The sequence below is a fragment of the Actinia tenebrosa genome, unplaced genomic scaffold (assembly GCF_029948245.1).
Source record: "Actinia tenebrosa isolate PJP-AT-01 unplaced genomic scaffold, QUT_ActTen_1.0 PGA_scaffold3__52_contigs__length_22856419, whole genome shotgun sequence".
Classification (NCBI taxonomy): Eukaryota; Metazoa; Cnidaria; class Anthozoa; order Actiniaria; family Actiniidae; genus Actinia; species Actinia tenebrosa.
Window position 1 is genome coordinate 13,494,563 of NW_028292580.1, and position 21,030 is coordinate 13,515,592.

Here is a 21,030-nt window from a genome sequence, read left to right on the forward strand (position 1 = left end):
TCATCTAATGGTTATGAAGTGTGATGAGACTAAAAATACCTTGCAATAAAGTCAAGCGTGCTGAGAGTATTGTGTCCTACCGCTTAGGTAGTTAAGCGTATAACCAGAATGACGTGATAAAATTAATAAATCAAAATGTTGGCACTAAAATCAGACTATAGATTGAGCGCGCATGAGTCACTAAAAATATATCTATGTACGACGCGCGCGTATAACATAGTTTAGCAGCATTAGATGACTTCAATGTAAGTGGACTCAAGTGTTCATTTATCGCTTATCAGTACTTCAGTCTTGACCAAGCGTGCGCTGTTTGTAACTTTGAGTAGCATCTTTTTACTTATAGCCTATATGAATTGCTTTTGCGTGTAGTTCGTCTTTTATAATAGCCTATTGCGCAAATATGGTTAATATAATGAATATTATTAATGTAAAGAATATTATTAATATAATAAAGAATATTATCAATATAAAGAATATTAATAATATAAAGAATATTATCAATATTAAGAATAATATTAATATAAAGAATATTATTAATATAATAAATTCCTTGTTTCAACAGTTTGCCAGAAACCCCTGGGCAGCGTCTGGAACCCTTGAGGTACATGTAACATTAAAGCGCACTTTATGCCTGATACAATACTTTCAATATTGATATCTACATGAAGCACTGAACAGGTTAATGCTGAATTACTCCTGTTTCATTGTTACGTCTTTAAACTTTCATTATATAAATGACTGTGACGTCATTCCTGGCATTTGGGGTTTACTTTCCAATTCAAGTAAAGTCGATATAAAAAGTAATGTATCAGGAATTACGTGCACTATTTACTTCATTAATATTACAGATTTGAGAATGATCTCATTCCAGTCATTGCTTCCAAATTTACACACTCTTCTTGTTTGTACGATAGAGTACCGTTTCCATGGTGATTGGCTTAAAAATTCTGAACATAGATACTATAATGATATGCATCAATTAATAACGCACGTTCTCATTGGTCGATGCGCGCCATAGCTTTCTTGTCATGAGATGCTAAAATCACTAAACTTTACATTAATCTCTTTCTAGGAATGATGATAGAATCATGTAGCAATATGAGGCAAGATGTTGGTCTAACGCTTAATTTGACATTTGAGAATTCAATGCTCAATAGATCGATATTGATAAGATGATCAAGCTTATTGTACTATAGTTAAGTTTCAATATATATTCCTAGCAATTATGTTAATAAGTTGATGACTTGAGATTTGACTCGACAAAGAAATAATATTCCTTTACTCAATATTATATCATTTAAAACACTTGGTCGGTTATACTTTCCATTATCCAACAATCGTGTACTATAGTTTTATAAATTTTGACAATACTCTTTTAAATATCATGAATAATAAAAGTTTCTACAAAGTATTTGATTACAACTTGGTTATTTTATTCAGTATCACTTTGACAACACCAAATATCAGTATTGCTCCTTTAAGCTTTGTCTTTGGAAGAAAAGAAAAACAAACAAACAATCAAACAAATAAACAAATAAACAGACAGACAGACAAACAAACAAACACACAGACAAACAAACAAACAAATAAACAGACAGACAGACAAACAAACAAATAAACAGACAGACAGACAGACAGACAGACAGACGAACAAACAAATAAACAAACAAACAGACAGACAGGCAAACAAACAAATAAACAGACAGACAGAGAGACAGACACACAAACAAACAAATAAACAGACAGACAGACGAACAAACAAATAAACAAACAAACAGACAGACAAACAAATAGACAGACAAACAATAGACAGACAAACAAACAAACAAATAAACAAACAGACAGACAGACAAACAAATAAACAGACTGACAGACAGACAAATAAACTGACAGAGAGACAAACAAACAAACAAATAAATAAACAAACACACAGACAAACAAAAAAATGCAGGTTGGTGTCCTTTCACAAATGGATGCAGACTAGTGCCTTAATTTTCTATTCCTAAAGTTCAACGATGGCAAAAAATAAAAAACTATTTGTATCCTTTCTTATTTAAATAGTCAACAGAATTTTTAAATGATTTGAATTGAAATTATGTACAATAGATTATGTATGTGAGGATGGGGACGGGGAGGAAGAGAGTTATTCTATCACATTTAAATTAGTCATTCAAGAAATTTATTATCCTTGGACACTTGGTGCATCTGGGGGTCTGTCTCTCCCTCCCTTGGGATACAGATGCCCAAGAACCCTCCCCTAGGGATGCAGATACCCAAGAACCCTCCCTTAGGGACGCCAATGTTAGGATGACTACAGTATAAATCAATCTAAATATAATAATGAATAACATGGCTTCTAAATTCTTCTAGTGTGGGATAAAAAGTAAGTAATGGCTTATGAGAACCGACAAGATGGTTAGTAAGTGTGAAACTCTACACAGTGAGGTAGAGCTTGGAGTTGTCTTCTGGGTGGGAACACGCAAAGGTACTGGAAGCAAGCTGCTTGGATAATCATTCTCTAACATAAGAGTACACCAGTCATCTGAATCTGAAGATGAACAATATCATTTTCAATTCACAGTTAGTCTATGTACAGCTAGTGTCATACTTGTATAATTTGTGCATGCAAATACTTTCTTGTGAAAAAAACGTTGACTTCCCTTGATGGTAAAGGACAGCTATGCTACCTTTGCATTTGAAACTGAAATATCTGACATTTAAGCGCTCTTCAAACAATTTTTTACCCTAGTAAAGTTTCCTTCAAGCAAAATCAGGATAGCAACCATTGATGACATTCATTAGTGCCATTTCAGCAGAAAATAGAGGTGAGTAACTATGGAAATCCATATGTAGTGCTGGTAGTCCATGTACATGGTGCTGGGATAGAATCAATTATCAATAACTTACCACCTATACTTGGAGCAAGGCGGTACCAGAACTGCACATCTGAATCACAGCCCTTGGCTGGATTACAGTAGAACTCATACTTGACTGTATCTGAGTGTGCATCCCAACACTGGCCTAATGTGCTCTTCAGAAAGGAAACAGGATTAAATATCACTATATATATTGCACACTATACCAATTACCACACCCAATGTTATCCATACACTATATTATGTACCACACCCACTGTTACCCATACACTATACTATATACCACACCCACTGTTACCCATACACTATACTATATACCACACCCACTGTTACCCATACACTATACTATATACCACACCCACTGTTACCCATACACTATACTATACACTATACCCACTGTTACCCATACACTATACTATGTACCGCACCCACTGTTACCCATACACTATACACCACACCCACTGTTACCCATACACTATACTACATACCCCACCCACTATTATATGATACATTCTTACCTATGCATATAAACTATAATATACTTACTGTGCCACACCCACTGTTACCTCCATCATCTTTTACACTAAAAAGAACACATTAAAAATATAAATTTTTCAGGTTCACTTAATTTATGTAAATAATTTTTAAAAAATTTTACGCACCATATCTTACTCCCTTCGAGGATAGCCTGTGCCTGTTTCAATATTACGAAAAAATGATTATTTTTAACATTTGAGAATATTTGACGTAACTTAAAATCTATTCCAGCTATTCATGTCAGAATGATCTACCTGCCAAAACATATATAGCTCATGAGGCTGAAGGCTGAATGATCTATTGACTTACTGACTTAGTGTAAACCTACTATCTTGCATGTCGATATCTAAACGTAAGCTATCTAAATAAGTCCACTTTAATCAAAATATACCTACTAATCCGTCTATTCATTCTGGTCAAATATTTGGATGTAAAAAAATATTAAAATTAGTTTCAAACATCTATTTTGTGTTGTTTTGGTTTTCAAACTCAGCACATTTTGCTACCAGTGGCCATGGTCTACCACTGTCACTAATAGACTACTCAGCCAATCAAAGCACAAGATTTGTGATAGATCATTAGCAATAAATAATAAATGAATAAATAAATAAATGGGATTTAGCAGTGGCATTTCTACAGAGTAGCTATTCATCCACTGTAATTCCAATAAGAATTTAGGAGTTCATTTTTGCTGAGGGAGGAAAGCCGGGGAACCCGGAAAACCCTCGAAGCACAGGAGAGAACCAACAAACAACTCTACTCACATGCGACACCGAGCTCAGCGGGACTTGAACCCGGGTCGTGTTGGTGGGAGGCGAGCGCTCTCACCACTACGCCACCCGTGCTTCCCTAAGTAGACTGTGGCATTAGGAATTTACAAGTAATGTCCCAAATAACTGCTAAATTCCTTACAATGCGTGATCTTTCATATTTTAGCTTCAGATTAAAATTTCCTGAAGAAATAGAAGGATATAGCTGTGCATGTTGTGTGCAGTTTAAATCTGACACATGCAGAATTTGGCTGGACATTGTTTTTCCAATCCCCAAGTCATCTTAAAAATATCTTTTTATAAGATACGAATTAAAATGGTTGTTATTTTGGATAGGAGTGACAAAATAGAAAATGTATGTGCATGTTTAGTTCTCTGAAGTATGTGCCCCAATACCCGGGGGGTACTCCCACATATGGACTATACGGGGATGATCTGCTGAACAGGATATGGTTTTTCGAGCCTTTTGTCATAAACAAGATATGCAATTTCACTCAAGTTCCAAGTTCTTCCTGAGTTTCCTGTCATATTCAGGGTTTCTACTTTCGTATTGACCGAAACTGGTTATTATAGTCGTAAAAAAACGATATGCGAGATGACATGATAATTGAAACAGGAACTCAGGGCAATTAATTATATCTTTTGTCATAAACAGGGTCTACAAATTTGAGCTTTGTTGTCATAAACAGGGTACCCCTTTCAGAATCCCAGCGGAACACCCCTACCCAAATCCTGGCGGAGTACCCCCCCTCCCCCGGGCCCCAACAACTAAGAGCACAATTTTTAACAGTTAATTTATGAAGCTATTTTAAATCATTATTTGTTGCAAATGACAATCACCTTAATTTCAACTGAACGACCAGTAAGATTTTGCAGAGTGACACATGGATTCATTAAGTTAGTGCTGGTTGGTGGGTATTCAGCAAAACCATACATAAAACCATTCGGTCGCTTGCTATAATCTCGAAGTGATGCTGGGTCTTTATCATAATTGGATTTAGGGATCACATCAAATGGCTTACAGTTTTTAAATGCAGCATTTACAAGGACTGAAAAAAATCATAAATTATAATTATCATAATTAGTAATTATAAATTAATTCTTTAATATACATACAAATTCTAAACATTTTTTTGATCGCTCCTCCATGACTTAATTATAAGGCTGTAATTTGCTTAGGTTAGTTTATCAGTAGTTTTTCATGATCTAGATCAACCTCAGGCAATTTCGAGGGGAGTCATGATTAAATTAGGAAAAACCCCAGTCGGAATAGTCGACCCCTTGCATGTGACATTGAAGGAGTTCAATTTGGAGGACAAAGAAAAAGAATTTCAATCTTCTGAAAATTGCAAACTTATTGTTATGTCATCCAAATTGAGCTGCATTTCGACGAGGGGTCTATTGCCTAAAATTTATCATAGGGCATAAAAACATAGTTTGGGCTGCCTGTGCTTATAGGTAACGATTGATTTCATCCATGACCGTCCTACTTACGGTTATTTTGCAAAGTGCACAAATTCAGTTTAATAGGGGGAAAAATCGAATAATAGAAATAATATTTTGAAGTACGGAGAAACAAGTCATTTTCATCTCTCTTTTGAAATTTTGAGGGCGAAGGTTTAGTACATATAATATATACATTGCCCAACATTTGAACACGACTTAATCGTAACATGCCGCGGTCAAATAAAAAATATTTGTCGACGTTATAAGTGAATCTTGAAGGGCATAATTATCAAGAACAGGACCTCATCGAAATTATACAGATCAAGCTAGGACTTTTGAAAGAGTCATGACCGGAAATATGATTTCTTGTAGTTAGCAAACGATGAAGCCGATACAGTAAATTATTCAAATATGCTGAAGCATATTCATACGGTTAAGTAGTTGTGAAACCTCAAAAATGCTATAACGATTTTTCTTACCTCTGTGGCTTGTAAATTCGACGACAGTGATAAAGACAGTTATAACCAAAGATCTGAAACGACGGTACATAGTAGAATATCGTCCTAAGACCCGAAGGAATTTGAAACACCACTGTCAACTCAGCCTCACACAAAGCCCTTGACACATGCCATTCTAAATGATTACGACTTTTGTTTTTGAGTGACGTCAATCGTCCGAATCCAAAATGAAAAGAAGTTTGTTTTTCTTACACTTTTTCTTCGAGAAAGGATTTATTATTCAAAGTTATAATTGTTTCAGATTTAGGCCAACTCATTGAGATCGTTTTTGACTCTATTATTTTATTTAATTTATTTTTAATACCTAGACACCTTCATAATAAACGGCAGCTATAGATGAACGGTCTCAAAATACAGTAAAATCTATACAGCCTAACTTTAGACTTTCGAAAAGTACGCCGCCCTCTCAGTGTATCGCTACTGCGCGCTCGAATAAGAGGTGGACACCTCTATAAAAAGCGGAGACCAGGACAAATGTGATATATCAAATACAGTACATCAAGAGTTCCGCGCTACTGCTCTTTGCGTATGCTTAAGCACAGGTAGCCCAATCTTTTGTTCTGTGCGTTGTAGTATAGTATTTGAATGTAAACGGTAATATTTCATAGCATGAAAAATTAGTACTTTTAAGAAAAAGAACTACTTTCCTTGATAGCTTGTCGTATCTTTTGATATTTTGCTGATCTTGAAGCCAGTTTGGTGCGTTTTGGATTGGGCTGCCTGTGGCTAAAGGGGACGAAAAAATGATATATTTTGTTTTTCCTATTGAGCACAATTTTCATTAAATATCCAAGAGCAAGTAGCGTTAAACTTATTCCAAAATAATAATAAACCAAAATAAAGCAATCTTTACAACCCATAATCCCACTTTTTGACCCCTTGAGCATGCGCTTAGAGCAAGTAGCGCGGAACTCTTGATGCAGATGCAGATTACTTTCATTTTCGATTTACTTGCTCTGTTGACTAAGGCCAACCTCGTCCCTGAAATATTCTCAGCTCTGTCTGTTTCTGGCATCTTAGACTGAACCAGATTTTCACCTCGTCATCTTAAAAATCGACCCTAAAAGTTAAAACAATGGAAGCTTCAGCCTGGCAGACCAAGTTATCTTCCTTCAAAGAACGTAATATGTACGCATACGACAAGTCCTTGTTCTTTGATGTAGAGTTGTCTGTGATGGATGCTAATGGAGACAAAGTCACAATCCCAGCACACAAGTACGTCCTGGCTATCAGTAGTCCTGTCTTTGAGGCCATGTTCTACGGAGAATTAGCAGAGACTGGACGAACTATCGAGCTGCCAGAATGCACCAAGGAAGGACTACAAGAAATGCTTCGATACGTGTATTCAGACGAGGTCAACTTAACCGGAAGTAATGTTTTGGAAGTGCTTTATGTAGCAGAGAAGTATATGCTGCCGTTCCTGAAGGAGAAATGTGAGGAATATCTTGAAAAGGAGCTTAAACCAGAAGATGTGTTCTACGTATTACCACAAATACGCAACGAGAAGGTTGAACAGAAATGCTGGGATATACTGGATAATGATGCTGAAAGAGCTGTGTATTCTGAGGCATTTCTGAATATTTCAAAGGAAATGTTGTGCAAAGTGCTTGGTAGGGACACCATGTCCATTGATGAAGTGGTTTTATTCCAAGCAGTGGAAAAATGGGCCTTGAATAAACTCAAAGAAAAGGGTTTGGAAGAGAACAGGAAGAATAAGAGAGCAGTACTTGGGGAAGAAGTGATCAAACTCATCCGATTTCCACTCATGTCAGAAACTGAGTTCGCTGAGAAGGTATTACCTTGTGGGATTCTCAAGATGGATGAAGTTACTGAAGTAATTCGGTTTTTTAAAAAGTTAGCTCTGCTAACTAGTTCATTTAGCAATACGATTAGAGGTAAATGTAAGAGTAATAATTATTGTTTTACACCCAACACAAGGTTCGACTCACTTGCAGCACCCACTGGTATTGGCAGTGCTTGGGCATATACCAGTACAAAAAGTGATGCAATTGATTTTAAGGTAAACAAACCCCTATCCCTCGCTGGCATAACACTTTTTGGAAGTAATGGTTCCACTTATACAGTTTCTTTGTCCTTGTATAAAAGTGATGAAAAAATCAGGCAGGTTTGTACCTCCATCCCAATTGTAAGTAAGCAGATGAGTGGATACCATGGATTAAATATCATGCTTGGCGAACCTGTTCCTCTAGAACCAAATGTTGTTTACACTATCGAAGCTAAGATATCAGGACCATCCTCATATTATGGCCACCTGGGTAAAACTACTGTTCATTTTGAAGATATCGTAATAACGTATCTGAATTCAAATAAATCGACCAATAGCACAACAGCACAACGGGGTCAATTCCATTCACTGGCCTTTAAAAGACGTTAGAAAGCCATACAACTCGAACACATCAGATGTGAGTTACATGTAGATATTTCAACATTGTCCTACTTAACATTATATACAAAGTCTGTATTTTAGTTTTAACTTTTTTTAAACGCACCTAAGACAGTCTGCCAGTTTGCTACCTTCTAACTTATCAATCAGTGTTCTTTACAAAACAAGCTGTTTTCAAATAATGAAATACGACTTGCTGTATAGATGTGGTTAGATAGTTCTAAGACTTCAATTCTAATAATTCTAACGTGTCTATCATTTATCGAATCGTTTCGCCTGCCACGTGTATAAGCACGATATTAAACCGGCAATAGCAGCATAATTGAATTCCCTAATGAGGCATAAACTCTTTCCCTCCCCCCATTAGGATTGAAATTCTCACCCGTCCAGTTTTTCCTAATCTCGATACTTTAATATTTATTTAAACTTTAGAATCACTTTAACTTTCCTGACATGAAATATGGCATCCTGTACCATTGGTGTATAAAAAGTTTGAGTTAATTAATCCATATCAATGTAAATTTTAAATACGACTGAAAGATAAAGCTATAATACTCAAGAGAACGAGAACAGTTGGAAAACCGAATACAAAAAAGGAATCTGAGATTTAAAAAAAAATTTATGTTCAAACTAAAAAAGGTTCGTCTATATAGAGTACTTGTTTTTTGGTATGAATGTTAAAAAGAATACGGCGCGCGCGGTACGCTCATGACACGGAACCGACCAAATCCGCTCAACCAATCACCGCGCACGTCTACTTCTGAACCAATGAGAACGATTTGCCCACAGGTAGCCCAAACTTGGCCTTTCTAATTAGGTACTGGTGGTTTTAGTGCCTTGAAGGAAAGCACTTATAATAAACACGGTACGGCACGTCGGTAAAATCAGATTTTGAACCCAATATGTTCTAATGATTTCAACTTTGAATAGAATTAAAATACTTTGGCTGTTCTTCTCCTCTGACTAATAACGTCTCTCCGCCAATTTTAGGCCCTTTTCTTTCCTGGAAGAAAAAGTCGAGATTAAAATTCCTAATAGTTAAATTGTATCGATACCTTGAAACAATTTATGGGTTAAACAAAGCCGTAAGGGCATGGCTAACTCACAGATAGAACCCTAAAACAACCTCTGAGCTGATTAAGTCAGTGCGCGGCTAACTCACAGATAGAACCCTAAAACAACCTCTTGGCTGATCTAAGTGAGGGTATGGCTAACTAACAGACTGAACCCTGAAACAACCTCTGGGCTTATCTAAGTGAGGGTATGGCTAACTAACAGATAGAACCCTGAAACAACCTCTGGGCTGATGTAAGTCAGGGCACGGCTAACTCACAGATAGAACCCTGAAACAACCTCTGGGCTTATCTAAGTGAGGGTATGGCTAACTAACAGATTGAACCCTGAAACAACCTCTGGGCTTATCTAAGTGAGGGTATGGCTAACTAACAGATTGAACCCTGAAACAACCTCTGGGCTTATCTAAGTGAGGGTATGGCTAACTAACAGATAGAACCCTGAAACAACCTCAGGGCTGATGTAAGTCAGGGCACGGCTAACTCACAGATAGAACCCTGAAACAACCTCTGGGCTTATCTAAGTGAGGGTATGGCTAACTAACAGATTGAACCCTGAAACAACCTCTGGGCTTATCTAAGTGAGGGTATGGCTAACTAACAGATTGAACCCTGAAACAACCTCTGGGCTTATCTAAGTGAGGGCATGGCTAACTAACAGATTGAACCCTGAAACAACCTCTGGGCTTATCTAAGTGAGGGTACGGCTACCTCACAGATAGAACCCTGAAACAACCTCTGGGCTTATCTAAGTGAGGGTACGGCTAACTCACAGATAGAACCCTGAAACAACCTCTGGGCTTATCTAAGTGAGGGTACGGCTAACTAACAGATCCGCGTAAATTAGAATTTAGGTTCTAGGTTTCGGGAGGGGAGGAAGACCAGCAGACCCAGATGTATGTTAAATACTTATTAAAATGACCTAGTTCGTTTTCTTTCGATAGTTAAGTTTGTTAAAATTTTATACTTTTAACCTACCATATACATTGAAGCTCTTTCAAAATTCATTTCACCGCAGTTGCTGTGAAATAAAGAAAAGAAATTGGTTTAGTCAAACTAAATATGAAAATATCAACTCACGGGTCCCCTCCCAGGGAGTTATTTTCTCCCCCCCCCCCCCCCTACTCTACCCCCCCCCCCCCCCAGAGGCCCAGAGGGTATTTTTGCCCACCACAGTACCTGCATGTAACCTTTGGTAACTTTGAAGAATAGCTAATAGCTCTAGTTCCACAGTGTTTGCAAGCAAAGAACCGCTTTGAAGCTTTGGTTTTCTTGAGTGGGTGATTTTCCTTGAAGCAAATGTCTGCCGCACTTTCATCTATGTATTTACACTGGAAACAAAATGACAATTATTCATTGTTTAGTGGTATCAAGCCGGACTCGGTTTCGCGTTCATTATTCCGCCAATAAAATATTGAGTTATGAAATATCGTGTGGCGAAAAAGTAGGCTAGGTAGCCGGCCTTGGCCATGGAATATCATGGAAACGATTTGATTGACCACCACCAAAACCTATTTTTTCGCAATGACAAATTGTAAGACACAGCGTTTTTTTAAAGAGTGTATGGTTGTCTAACAGCATTTTATAATCAGTTTTTTTCCTGACTTTTTCAAAGTATATCGCATTTCGGATCCTTCTCAGACTGTCATTCTAGATTCAACCGTCTCTGTCCTTAATTGATTCTAAATAATAAATAACACATCAAAAATCATAAAATAACTGTTTTTAATCTCGAGTTCTGGTTGGTCAGAAGCGCATGCTTTATGAGAGCACACAGCACGAGTGCGCCCTTTCAGTTGCGTCATTCGGTTAAATAACGGTTATTGTAATTTGTATTTTATAAAGGAAACAGCTTGCTGTACTGTGCTGTGTGGAGTTATAAAGTCCTTGAGGATTGGCAAAACACTCGAGAAGTGTCCAGAAGCACTCCACTACGCATCATGCTTCTTCTAACACTCCTCTCGTGTTCTGCCAACCCCCAAGTGCTTTATAACTGCACACAGCACGAGAGCGCATTTTCTATTCCTTCTTAGCTGCGCATAATCTCCTCCCACCTCCCTAGCAAAATAGATCTATTTAGAACTGAATTGGTCTCATACGTTATCCCAATCTCGTACACAGAGTCAGTCCTCAAGCACCTTTCTGCTTAGTCGTCCGCTGACCATATATTAAGGCCGGAAGACTTTGGGCTCGAGATTGGCGTTACATATTGAGTTAGAATGTCAGAACACATATCGCATACCTTCTTACAACAATAGACCGTCACGGTGAGTTCCTTGATGGCTTTCATCTTATCCTCTAATCTTTCTTTCTTCTCGAGTTCGTTGAAATATTTTTCCTGCCTTTCTGCTTGCACCTGATCATATAATAACAAAAATAGAGATTATATCATAGCCACGATATAACGCGCGCTCCGATTGGTTAATTAGCGTGCGCGAGCGTGCATCCAGAAATGGATGGTGCACACTGACGTAATTGAGTAGTGTGCGCTATGTAATGAAGATGTCGTTAGAACAAAATTTGAATTGTTTTTAGATAAGAAATTTTTTTTTAAAGGTTTTGCTATGTTATAAGAGCAATGGACAATGCTTAGTTGTGCGTATATCCAGTTCTGGATGCACTTAAGAGGTTGCTTAAGCACTCAAAAAGCTAGAGCTGCGCTTACGCTTATGCTTCAATCGTGCTTAGAAACCTCCCGCGTGCATCCAGAACTGGATATACGCACGCTAAGCATTGACCTTTCCTTAAACAAATGCCGACATCGTAAAATGGGAACACTTACAGTAGGCATATTTTAACTTAGCTGTAATTTTACCCCTTTTAACTGGCTCTTGGGAAGAAAGATTTTCCCACAGTTTAAATCAACAGCATTCATAAACATCCTTTTTCAAGCAATGCTGTGAGAAATAGGAATAATAATCAAGAGAATGATTTCACGAGAAAGTTATATTTTCTTGTGCCTCCCCTTACCGATTCTACTTGATCGTTGTGCAAAGATTTTGCACGCAGTAATCTTTTGCCTTCGTTTGAATTTAAGTTAATGACACCAAACTCGGGACCCAAGAGTCTTCTCTTCTTTGGCTGGTTTTCTGGACTGGAATTTTCTAAGAAGGAACAAAGGAAACAAAGGCTTAATCTTTTAACACTACCCTTTTTATTTTAGCAATTCTTTAGAACATTTGTGACAAATTACTCACCAGTTGCTTACTACTCCTGTTTCAATACAATACAATATAATACATAATATACCTCACAACATCACTCTTTTACAACACCCTTTTGTCACTCCCGTGCCAATCCCGTACCACTCCCGTGCCACTCCCGTACCACTCCCGTGCCAATCCCGTGCCACTCCTGTACCACTCCCGTGCCAATCCCGTACCAACCCCGGACCACTCCCGTGCCACTCCTGTACCACTCCCGTGCCAATCCCGTGCCACTCCTGTACCACTCCCGTGCCAATCCCGTACCAACCCCGGACCACTCCCGTGCCACTCCCGTGCCAATCCCGTGCCAATCCCGTACCAACCCCGGACCACTCCCGTACCACTACAGCTCGTAGGCCACTCCTATATCACACCTTCACTAACTATACCACTCTTATATTTACTCTCTTGGCCACCCTACAGACCAGATCACTACAAACTTTGCGTTGGTCACCTTCACCCCCACCCCCACCCCCACCCGCATCCGTATCACATCCTAACAACTCTTGGGCAGGTCCTGTATCTAACCCATACTATTTTTTGCAGATATTGCTTACCATTTGACTGTATTGTGCTGCTGTTTATATTACTCTCCACTCGTTGTTCTACATTCTTGTTTGCCAAGGGTGAAATCTTTTTCTTGACGGCATTTGGATTGCTTTTTTCGAGAGGTCCTTTGCTACGAATCATAGATAAAGCGCGATGCTAAAACGAAACGAAAAGAAAAGTAAAGAAATTTTGCATTGCGTATTTCTGTCGATCCTACGATCCTTCGCGTGCTATTGACTACCGCACAAAATCTTCTCTACACAATCAAAATTACATGTAACGCGCTTTACCTTTGCGAGCGCAGATGATTTACTCGTCTTTTGAGGGAAGCCATCAAATACGATATCTCCACCTGGTTGGATACCTTTCCCTAGCATTGGTACCAATGACTTGGTTCTTGCTACCTCCCTAGACTTTTGAACATCTCGATTGTGGTTCTTGAGTAGTTGGGATGCGGACATTTCTTTTACTGTTTCTTTTTTGTTTTCCTCTATTTTTCCGTAAAAGGAAAGAGTATGGATTGACAATGAATTTTTTGAAGGGAGGGGAGAGAAGGGATATGTTGGTACGAATTACTTTTGGATAGACTTCAAAATACCATGTATCTCTAGGTCGGTGGCGTAGCGACTCTAAGTGCGAGCGCGCGCGTTTTGGCGGTTGCGCAAGTTCCCGCCAATTCCACAAGAACTGCAATAATCATTCAGCCCTGAAGAAAACTATTTAGTAGAAAAGGAATTATTATCAAGACATGGAATAAGATAGTTTCGCAAACTTTTCGACTTTTCTTTTCAAAAATAACGAAAAGTTCTTCGCTATTGCTGTCCATCTTCTTTCTATTCGCTGTAAAGAAGCAGACTACGGTACCTTGGACCATAAATACTTTTAATGCCAATTAAAAGACTAGACTGCATATTAGCGGTTGCCAGAGGTGCCTTCTTATTGCTTTCAGTTCGACCCCGTTCAGCTGCTCCACTGTCATACTTGCGCTGGTGTATAACGATAACAAGTCTTACAAGGAAAGGTGGGGCATTATCACTGGCACTGAGACGATACTGTGTCTGTAGTACTTACGTTTTTCTTTATCCAAGTGTAGATACTTGACGAGATTCCTGGTGCCCACAGACGGCTGTGCCAATAAGTCTAGACTGAAAATCAGAAATGCGGTCCATTTTACATGCATGATTAAGCAGTTGTTTTTACTCTGGATTGAATGGTCATGTAGGAATCAATCTTTTACAGTAATATCGAATTCCCCGATCTTTTATACAAATATCCAAATTTTGCAACAACAACAAAAATAAAATAAAAAAAATAAAGAATCAAACTTACAAATGCGTGGATGGTTTATCAGTGTTGTTCGTTGTAGTTTTCGAAGGCTTTTCCTTTATAGCTGTTACTACATGTATAATAAATGAATGAATAAATAAAAGAGAGTATAAATGGAGAGAAGGATTAGAATGAATTTGATTAGATGGATGAACACTAACTTATAACTACACTGTACCTTGTGAGGTTTTAACATTTTGTGCGTTGTCAAGAGCAGCCAAGGACACATTTTTGGTCTTCTGTGGTGCAGCACTGTTCAAGGTTAGTGTTTTTCCCTGATACATGAATGTTGAGGAAGACATGTCTTTACAGAGCTTCTTGATAAGAGGACTTTTGTTTGGAGTTTTGTACCTGATAGTAAAGAAGAAATAAAGGATGAGCCCAATTGAAAAATGTTGTTTGTCGTATGGGATTTCGGGAACATTTCCTGTTTATGAAGACTATGTACTGTATGCATAAACTCACCTGAGTGGTCGATAAAGAGGCATTCCCATTATCTATGGGAAGCACGGGTGGTGTAGCGGTGTGAGCGCTCGCCTCTCATCAATGCAACCGGAGTTCCAGTCCTGCCAGGTTTGGTGTTGTATATGAGTAGAGTTTTTCCTCCCTCCACAAAATTCAACTTCTAAATTCCAATTCGGTCATGGAATGAGGGCCACAGGTTTGTTAGCCACTGGCTATTAAGTGCTACCCTCGTCAAAAAAAGGACGGTCATCGGCACTGAGGGTTGTCGCTGCCAGGGGGTGTACATCAGCAGTGGATGGATGCACACATATTTCATTACTGCAGTAATGGTTGTGAAAGTACAGTACAGTACTTCAATATGGGCAGCTACATCATCGTAGCAGCTGACCACAAATCAAATGGCCATGATCATTATTAATCAGCCAACAATGACTGACCTAGAGGCCCTGACTCCTCTTCTGCAATATGGATGATTAAACCCAATTTTCAAAATGATTATACTGGTAATATCTTTTCTTTTTTCTTTCCGAAGAACTTACTCTGACTGCAGTTCCATTCTTCGCGATTGAACTTTCTTGTATGCTGAAGTGATATGATATTCACAGAACTCCCCATACTGCCTGTTGGATGATGAGAAAAATCAAAATTAATAAAAAAATTTTGAATCAGGAAATCAGTTTAAATATGTGAAATATTTTCTTTTTTTGTGTACAATAATGTAATTTCCCCTCCCCTTCAGGTTCACATCCATTTTTTCCTTTTTTCTTTTCATCCTCCACAATTTTCATTTGCCTCTTTTAAAATCTTCTAAACGAACATGAATTTTAGAAATGCCTCCAAAATTAACAAACTGACATTGTTTGAATTTAACAAATGCAAAATGCCAAACAAATTTCTCCATTCTTTTGCTTGGCCCCCAGGATGTCAGTCATATTTGGGTTCATAAAATGTTTGACAGGTGAAATTTAAGGACTTTTTAAGTAAAAAAACTTTCAAGGACAGGATCTTGAGTATAATTTATGACAAAAAAGGAGAAAAGAATACAGAAAATTGTTTGTTATTCTCATATTGTATGCTATGACCCAAGGAACATTTTGCCATATCAATTAGACCTTTCCCAAAAACATTATTGAGCTCCTTCAATAAGTGATAGGAAAACACTACAAACCTCTACTTAGCAAGTAGTATACATATACGCTCTTTAAAAAGGTACTTGCATAATTTGAACATTATAAAAATCAGTTTCTCTTGAAATAACCCCAATCTTACTTGTTAACGATGTTGGTGCATGATTTTCCATCCTTCTTTGTGAGAGCCAAGCAGTGGCCAAAATCTCTACTAATGCCCATCATCATCAGTTTCTTAGGATTATCCAGTGTAAGGGCTAGCTCCTGAGACTGTTTCTATAAACATTGAATCAAAACATAAATTAGCTGAATAGCAGCAAGAGCACTCGTCTCTCACCAATTTAACACAGGGTGCATACAGATTTGCTAGTCAGTTCTCATCTTGGCTTTGAGAATTTTTTTATAGATTCTCTAATTTTCCTTCAGCTGCAAATTTAAACTTCTAAATGCCGATTGGGATTACGTGGAAAAGATCCAATGTGTGAAACCATTGTTAAATTCCCATTATGAATATGCTACCAATGGATCAAAAATGTTTACTGCAAAACAACGGTTTCAAAACAACATTACCATACAACAACTATAACTGGAACAACTAAGCAATTTCCAGCCTTATAGTACACTCAACAAAATTACTCGACTCTGATTGGTCGAGAGGAGTACGATTATAGCGTTAATTGTACTCCGTAGGAGTACCGAATTAAGTCGCTATGGCAACATGGCCAAAACAATGTCAAAGCAATTATTTTCTATCATTTTGTACTTAAAAAACATAAATAAAATTTTAAAGCGGTAAGAACTAATCTTTGCGCGATGGACTGAAAATCGGCCGCCAAATAGACAAAGATGAAGGGCGTCGCTTCGCATTTTTTACTGAAATTTTGTTGAGTGAACTAAAGGCTCGTGCAATTACAAGAACTTTCAAAACATTACTCGTGTCTATTAATTTCCAAATTGTACTCGAGATCGTGCGATTTCCTATACAAATTCATACAAATTTGGTTCTGGATTACTGACAATATTTTTTTTACCTCTTTAGCAGGGAGTATAGATGGATTGAGTAATGCAATAACACTCCCCTCTGTGGTCTTCCAGTGCTTTTTATACACTTCCCCAAACAAGAACAGTGCGACAGTATCATTTGCAGTTGTTGCTCCAAGATCTGAAAGTTTCCAGATCCCATAGGTTTTGCCCTGAAAGGTCAAAGTGGATAATAAGGTATACTATTGTACAGAATGATCTGAACCCAGGTGAATGAATGTTAATCAAAGTGTTATGATCATCTGGGTGGATGTAGTCCTGAGAAGGACTGTTTGATGTGACTGATGTCTCGACAATCTGAGCGGAAGTCATCTTCAGAGTCAAGTGAAGAATAAGGTAACTACTGTATTTGCTATAACTGAGTTAAGGTCATTTCCAGTCACACAGGGCAATGAAAGTTTGGGTTTGTTTCACCGCTTCAACAGCAAACTCAAGAGGTATTTGAAAATTTACATATAGTTTGGATTGGGAATCATTTACATGCATGTAGTTATGGTTATGGTCGCTGATTTCGAAGTAGTGGGAAGAAAGGAGGAGGAGAGATATAAAAGAGAAGTTGCAAGCCTTTCTCTTTTGCCTTCTTCTCATCCCCAAATTAAACCCCTCCTTTCCTCCCTCTCACCAGTTCCCTTTGCTTGGTACTGTATACAGTACACAGGGTTCCCATTGTCCTGGAATCCCAATTTGAACAAAGTAGGGTTTCTGTACAGTATAGACCAATTAAATTCAAAACTCGCACTGATGTGAGGCTTAAGTTGTGAAAAAAGGGATCTGGCGTGACTTGAAGTAATCTGGCCTGATTCAAAAGTCACAAATCACGCCAGATTCCTTTGTTCACAAATTAAGCCTCACATCGGTGCGAGTTTTGAATTTGGTCTATGCAAGGGTTAAAACACAATGTTAATGCATGGCACGACTGCATTAGTTTTTTTTTGCATTTTCACAAAAAGTTCAACACTGTATTATATTCTTGGGGTGCATCTACATCATAGCCTAAGCCACCATGTTGGTTGATGATAACAAAGCGCTCTTAATTAGCTTCTCTTGTTACATTAATCAACATGGTGACTATTTTAGTGTTATTTATATGGTATTTTGAGTCATGTGGTTGCATTTCAAGAATGATAAAACTCACATTTGAGCTGGTTTTTGCAGGAAGCTTCTTGGCAAGGACACCTATAGTCACCCAATCATAGTCAGCATCCTTTCCTTTCAATAACCTTGATATGTTTGAAATAAGAATCATTTTGCGTCCTTCCATTCTATTTGACATGCTTGTTGATGAGATGAGAGGATTACTGCAGGTAATTATTAAAAGACACGAATGAATCAATTCATATATTGTAGCTCAACAGAACATTTTTAAATTTGTACAATATCAATACATGTATGTTCCTTGATGATGGACTCATTTACTCAGGGCTACCCTAATTTCAACATCAGAATATGCTCACAAAACTACAACGTAAAGTAAAGAATGCACAACTTCAACAATACAAACATTTTAAAATTCCAAGTACCTTCACTCAAACACATGAATTAACATTCTGCATAAAATTGAGGCTAACCCTGAGCAACAGCAAGTCTTGCTACCTTGTGTGGCATGTCATTGACTTACATAATGTACAAGCCAGAGAACGCATCCATTTGAACATCCTTTTCTTTGTTACCAGGAACCTTCTTTGATGCTTCTTCTTTTGCTGACGTTTCTTCTCTCTTCCTTTTTACTGATTGTTTTTTAGGTGGTTCTAATAATTTGGGGGTTTCTAAAATTGATTACAGGATTTAATGAGTAATTAAGGATGATGATGAAGGTTCATGTTGAAGATGATCATCATCATTGATGATGATGATGCACAATGATTTATGGGGTATAACTTGGCAGTAGAACAAGACTACTGTAATTATGAAAAGAAGGGCAATTCCTCCCCGCTACCACAGCATTTAAACAGAATGGATTTTCAGTGATTTTGAACCCTCACTTTGTCCTGGTTTTGCTGGAGTAACGATGATATTATGATTACTTTACCTATACAGGATATTGAGCTTGTCTCTTTGGTTGAAGTTTGAGTGGTTGGTGATGTTGGTGTTTTTGTTTCCGGACACAATTCAGCAGCTTCATTAAGAAAAGCATCATCGTTGTCACCATCATCGTTGTCATCATCATCATCTAACAGTGCAGCCAAGACGTTAAGATCATCCTCAGCTGTGGATAATGAAATCAATGTGAACTTACCTTCAGGGAATCAAGGGTGGGGTAGTGGTAGTGTGCACTCAACCCTAACTCCTGGGGTCTCAAGTTTGATTCCCTGAATTGGTTCATTGAGTAGAGTTTGTTAGGTTCTCCCTTGACTCAACAGTTTTTCTATGGCTTCTCCTGGGGCCACAGAACACCCTAAAAAGTGGGGGGAGGGGGGGGGGGCTAACATTGGAAAATATATGAGACTAGTATGGGAAAAGGCAGCCATGGCCCCTGTTCTCTGTATTCCTCCCACCAAAAAACTATCCATCATAAAATCTAATTCAACTGTAGTTAGTGATGCCCTGATTCAGCCAAAAGGTTGTTTAAGGATTGGATCTGTGAGTTGGCCATGCCCTGACTTAGATCAGCCCAGAGGTTGTTTCAGGGTTCGATCTGTGAGTTAGCCGTCCCCAGACTTTGATCAGCCCAGAGGTTGTTACAGGGTTTGATCTGTTGAGTTAGACGTGCCCTGATTTTGATCAGCCCAGAGGTTGTTTCAGGTTGATCTGTGAGTTAGCCATGCCCTGATTTAAGTCAGCCCAGAGGTCGTTTCAGAGTTTGAGCTATGAGCATGCTGTGCCCTGACTTTGATAAGCCCAGACCATACATGTAGTTGGCAGAGGGTGACCCCCACTACTAACTACATGTGTGCCCAGATATTGTTCCAAGTTTGAAATTTACCTTTAATGAACGTCAATCAAAAGCAAACTCATTGTCCTCACTGAAGCCTGTAAATATTACTCTATGAATTGAGGTTCACCAAGACTTATTTTTACTGCATTTGAACTCTATATTTCGTTGTTTGTGTGACTAACAATAGCTGTAATCAGTGAAATAAGATCATGAAGGATATTTCAAGCAAAGTCAGTCTACAAATCAATGACTCTTTCACGAGAGCAGAGTACAAAGCTTGGTTCTACCATGGTATGGTTCTTTACCCTCCCTATTCCTTCCCGTCGCCATACATGATCCTAAAACGAAGTTATTTGATCATTGATCAGTTATTTACCTTCCATTTTGTGTTTTCAGGTCCTCAGCCGAGAGATCGTTGCAGTATTTGGTATGTTTATCTGTTTTCTTATGATGCTTCCATTACCTTATTTATATTTTGGCGCGAAGAATGCTCGATCAACACAGCATTGAGAGGATCTGGTAACTAGTAAAAACCACAGGAAGCCCACTAAAACCCTACATATTTTTGATTGCCTTCATAAAACTGAATGAAATAATGAATGAAATAATGAATGAAATAATGAATGAAATAATGAATGAAAGAGGAAAGCCAAACGCATTGTCATCGTAACCATTCAGGTATACAAAGCCAGGAGGATGATAAAAGAGAAGACTTTTTATCCAATAAATCAAATATTTTCTTTAGAATTCCAGAATACCTACATGTAGTACCCTAGAAAAAATGGAAAATGGGATGACGCATACCTACACTGGGTTA

The 21,030-nt window shown here is 38.1% G+C and overlaps 3 protein-coding genes across 4 annotated transcripts; 1 reads left to right on the forward strand and 2 right to left on the reverse strand.

Moving 5' to 3' along the window:
• Positions 1-1,411: 1,411 nt before the first annotated feature.
• On the reverse strand, positions 1,412-6,248 carry LOC116297887 (uncharacterized). The gene is made up of 6 exons (XM_031706204.2): positions 6,109-6,248; positions 5,024-5,232; positions 3,539-3,570; positions 3,423-3,459; positions 2,908-3,031; positions 1,412-2,548 (listed from the first exon to the last, which is right to left on the reverse strand). Exons 1-6 carry the CDS (start codon positions 6,176-6,178, stop codon positions 2,367-2,369), a joined length of 654 nt encoding a protein of 217 aa, XP_031562064.2. The 5' UTR covers positions 6,179-6,248; the 3' UTR covers positions 1,412-2,366.
• Positions 6,249-7,066: 818 nt separating this feature from the next.
• On the forward strand, positions 7,067-8,629 carry LOC116297867 (BTB/POZ domain-containing protein 6-B-like). Its single transcript, XM_031706181.2, has one exon. It carries the CDS (start codon positions 7,223-7,225, stop codon positions 8,540-8,542), a length of 1,320 nt encoding a protein of 439 aa, XP_031562041.1. The 5' UTR covers positions 7,067-7,222; the 3' UTR covers positions 8,543-8,629.
• Positions 8,509-20,707, reverse strand: LOC116297866 (protein MCM10 homolog). Of its 2 annotated transcripts, XM_031706180.2 has the most exons (17): positions 20,590-20,707; positions 19,368-19,544; positions 18,957-19,104; positions 18,474-18,636; positions 17,329-17,490; positions 16,440-16,573; positions 15,710-15,790; positions 14,884-15,056; positions 14,709-14,775; positions 14,451-14,524; positions 13,670-13,869; positions 13,388-13,535; positions 12,595-12,728; positions 11,867-11,980; positions 10,804-10,955; positions 10,603-10,645; positions 8,509-9,554 (listed from the first exon to the last, which is right to left on the reverse strand). In XM_031706180.2, exons 1-17 carry the CDS (start codon positions 20,594-20,596, stop codon positions 9,468-9,470), a joined length of 2,064 nt encoding a protein of 687 aa, XP_031562040.2. In that variant the 5' UTR covers positions 20,597-20,707; the 3' UTR covers positions 8,509-9,467. The 2 variants fall into 2 exon arrangements, with proteins under 2 accessions (XP_031562040.2, XP_088891734.1); XM_089035608.1 differs by lacking the exons at positions 8,509-9,554; positions 10,603-10,645 and having other exon boundaries at positions 10,825-11,306.
• Positions 20,708-21,030: the final 323 nt, after the last annotated feature.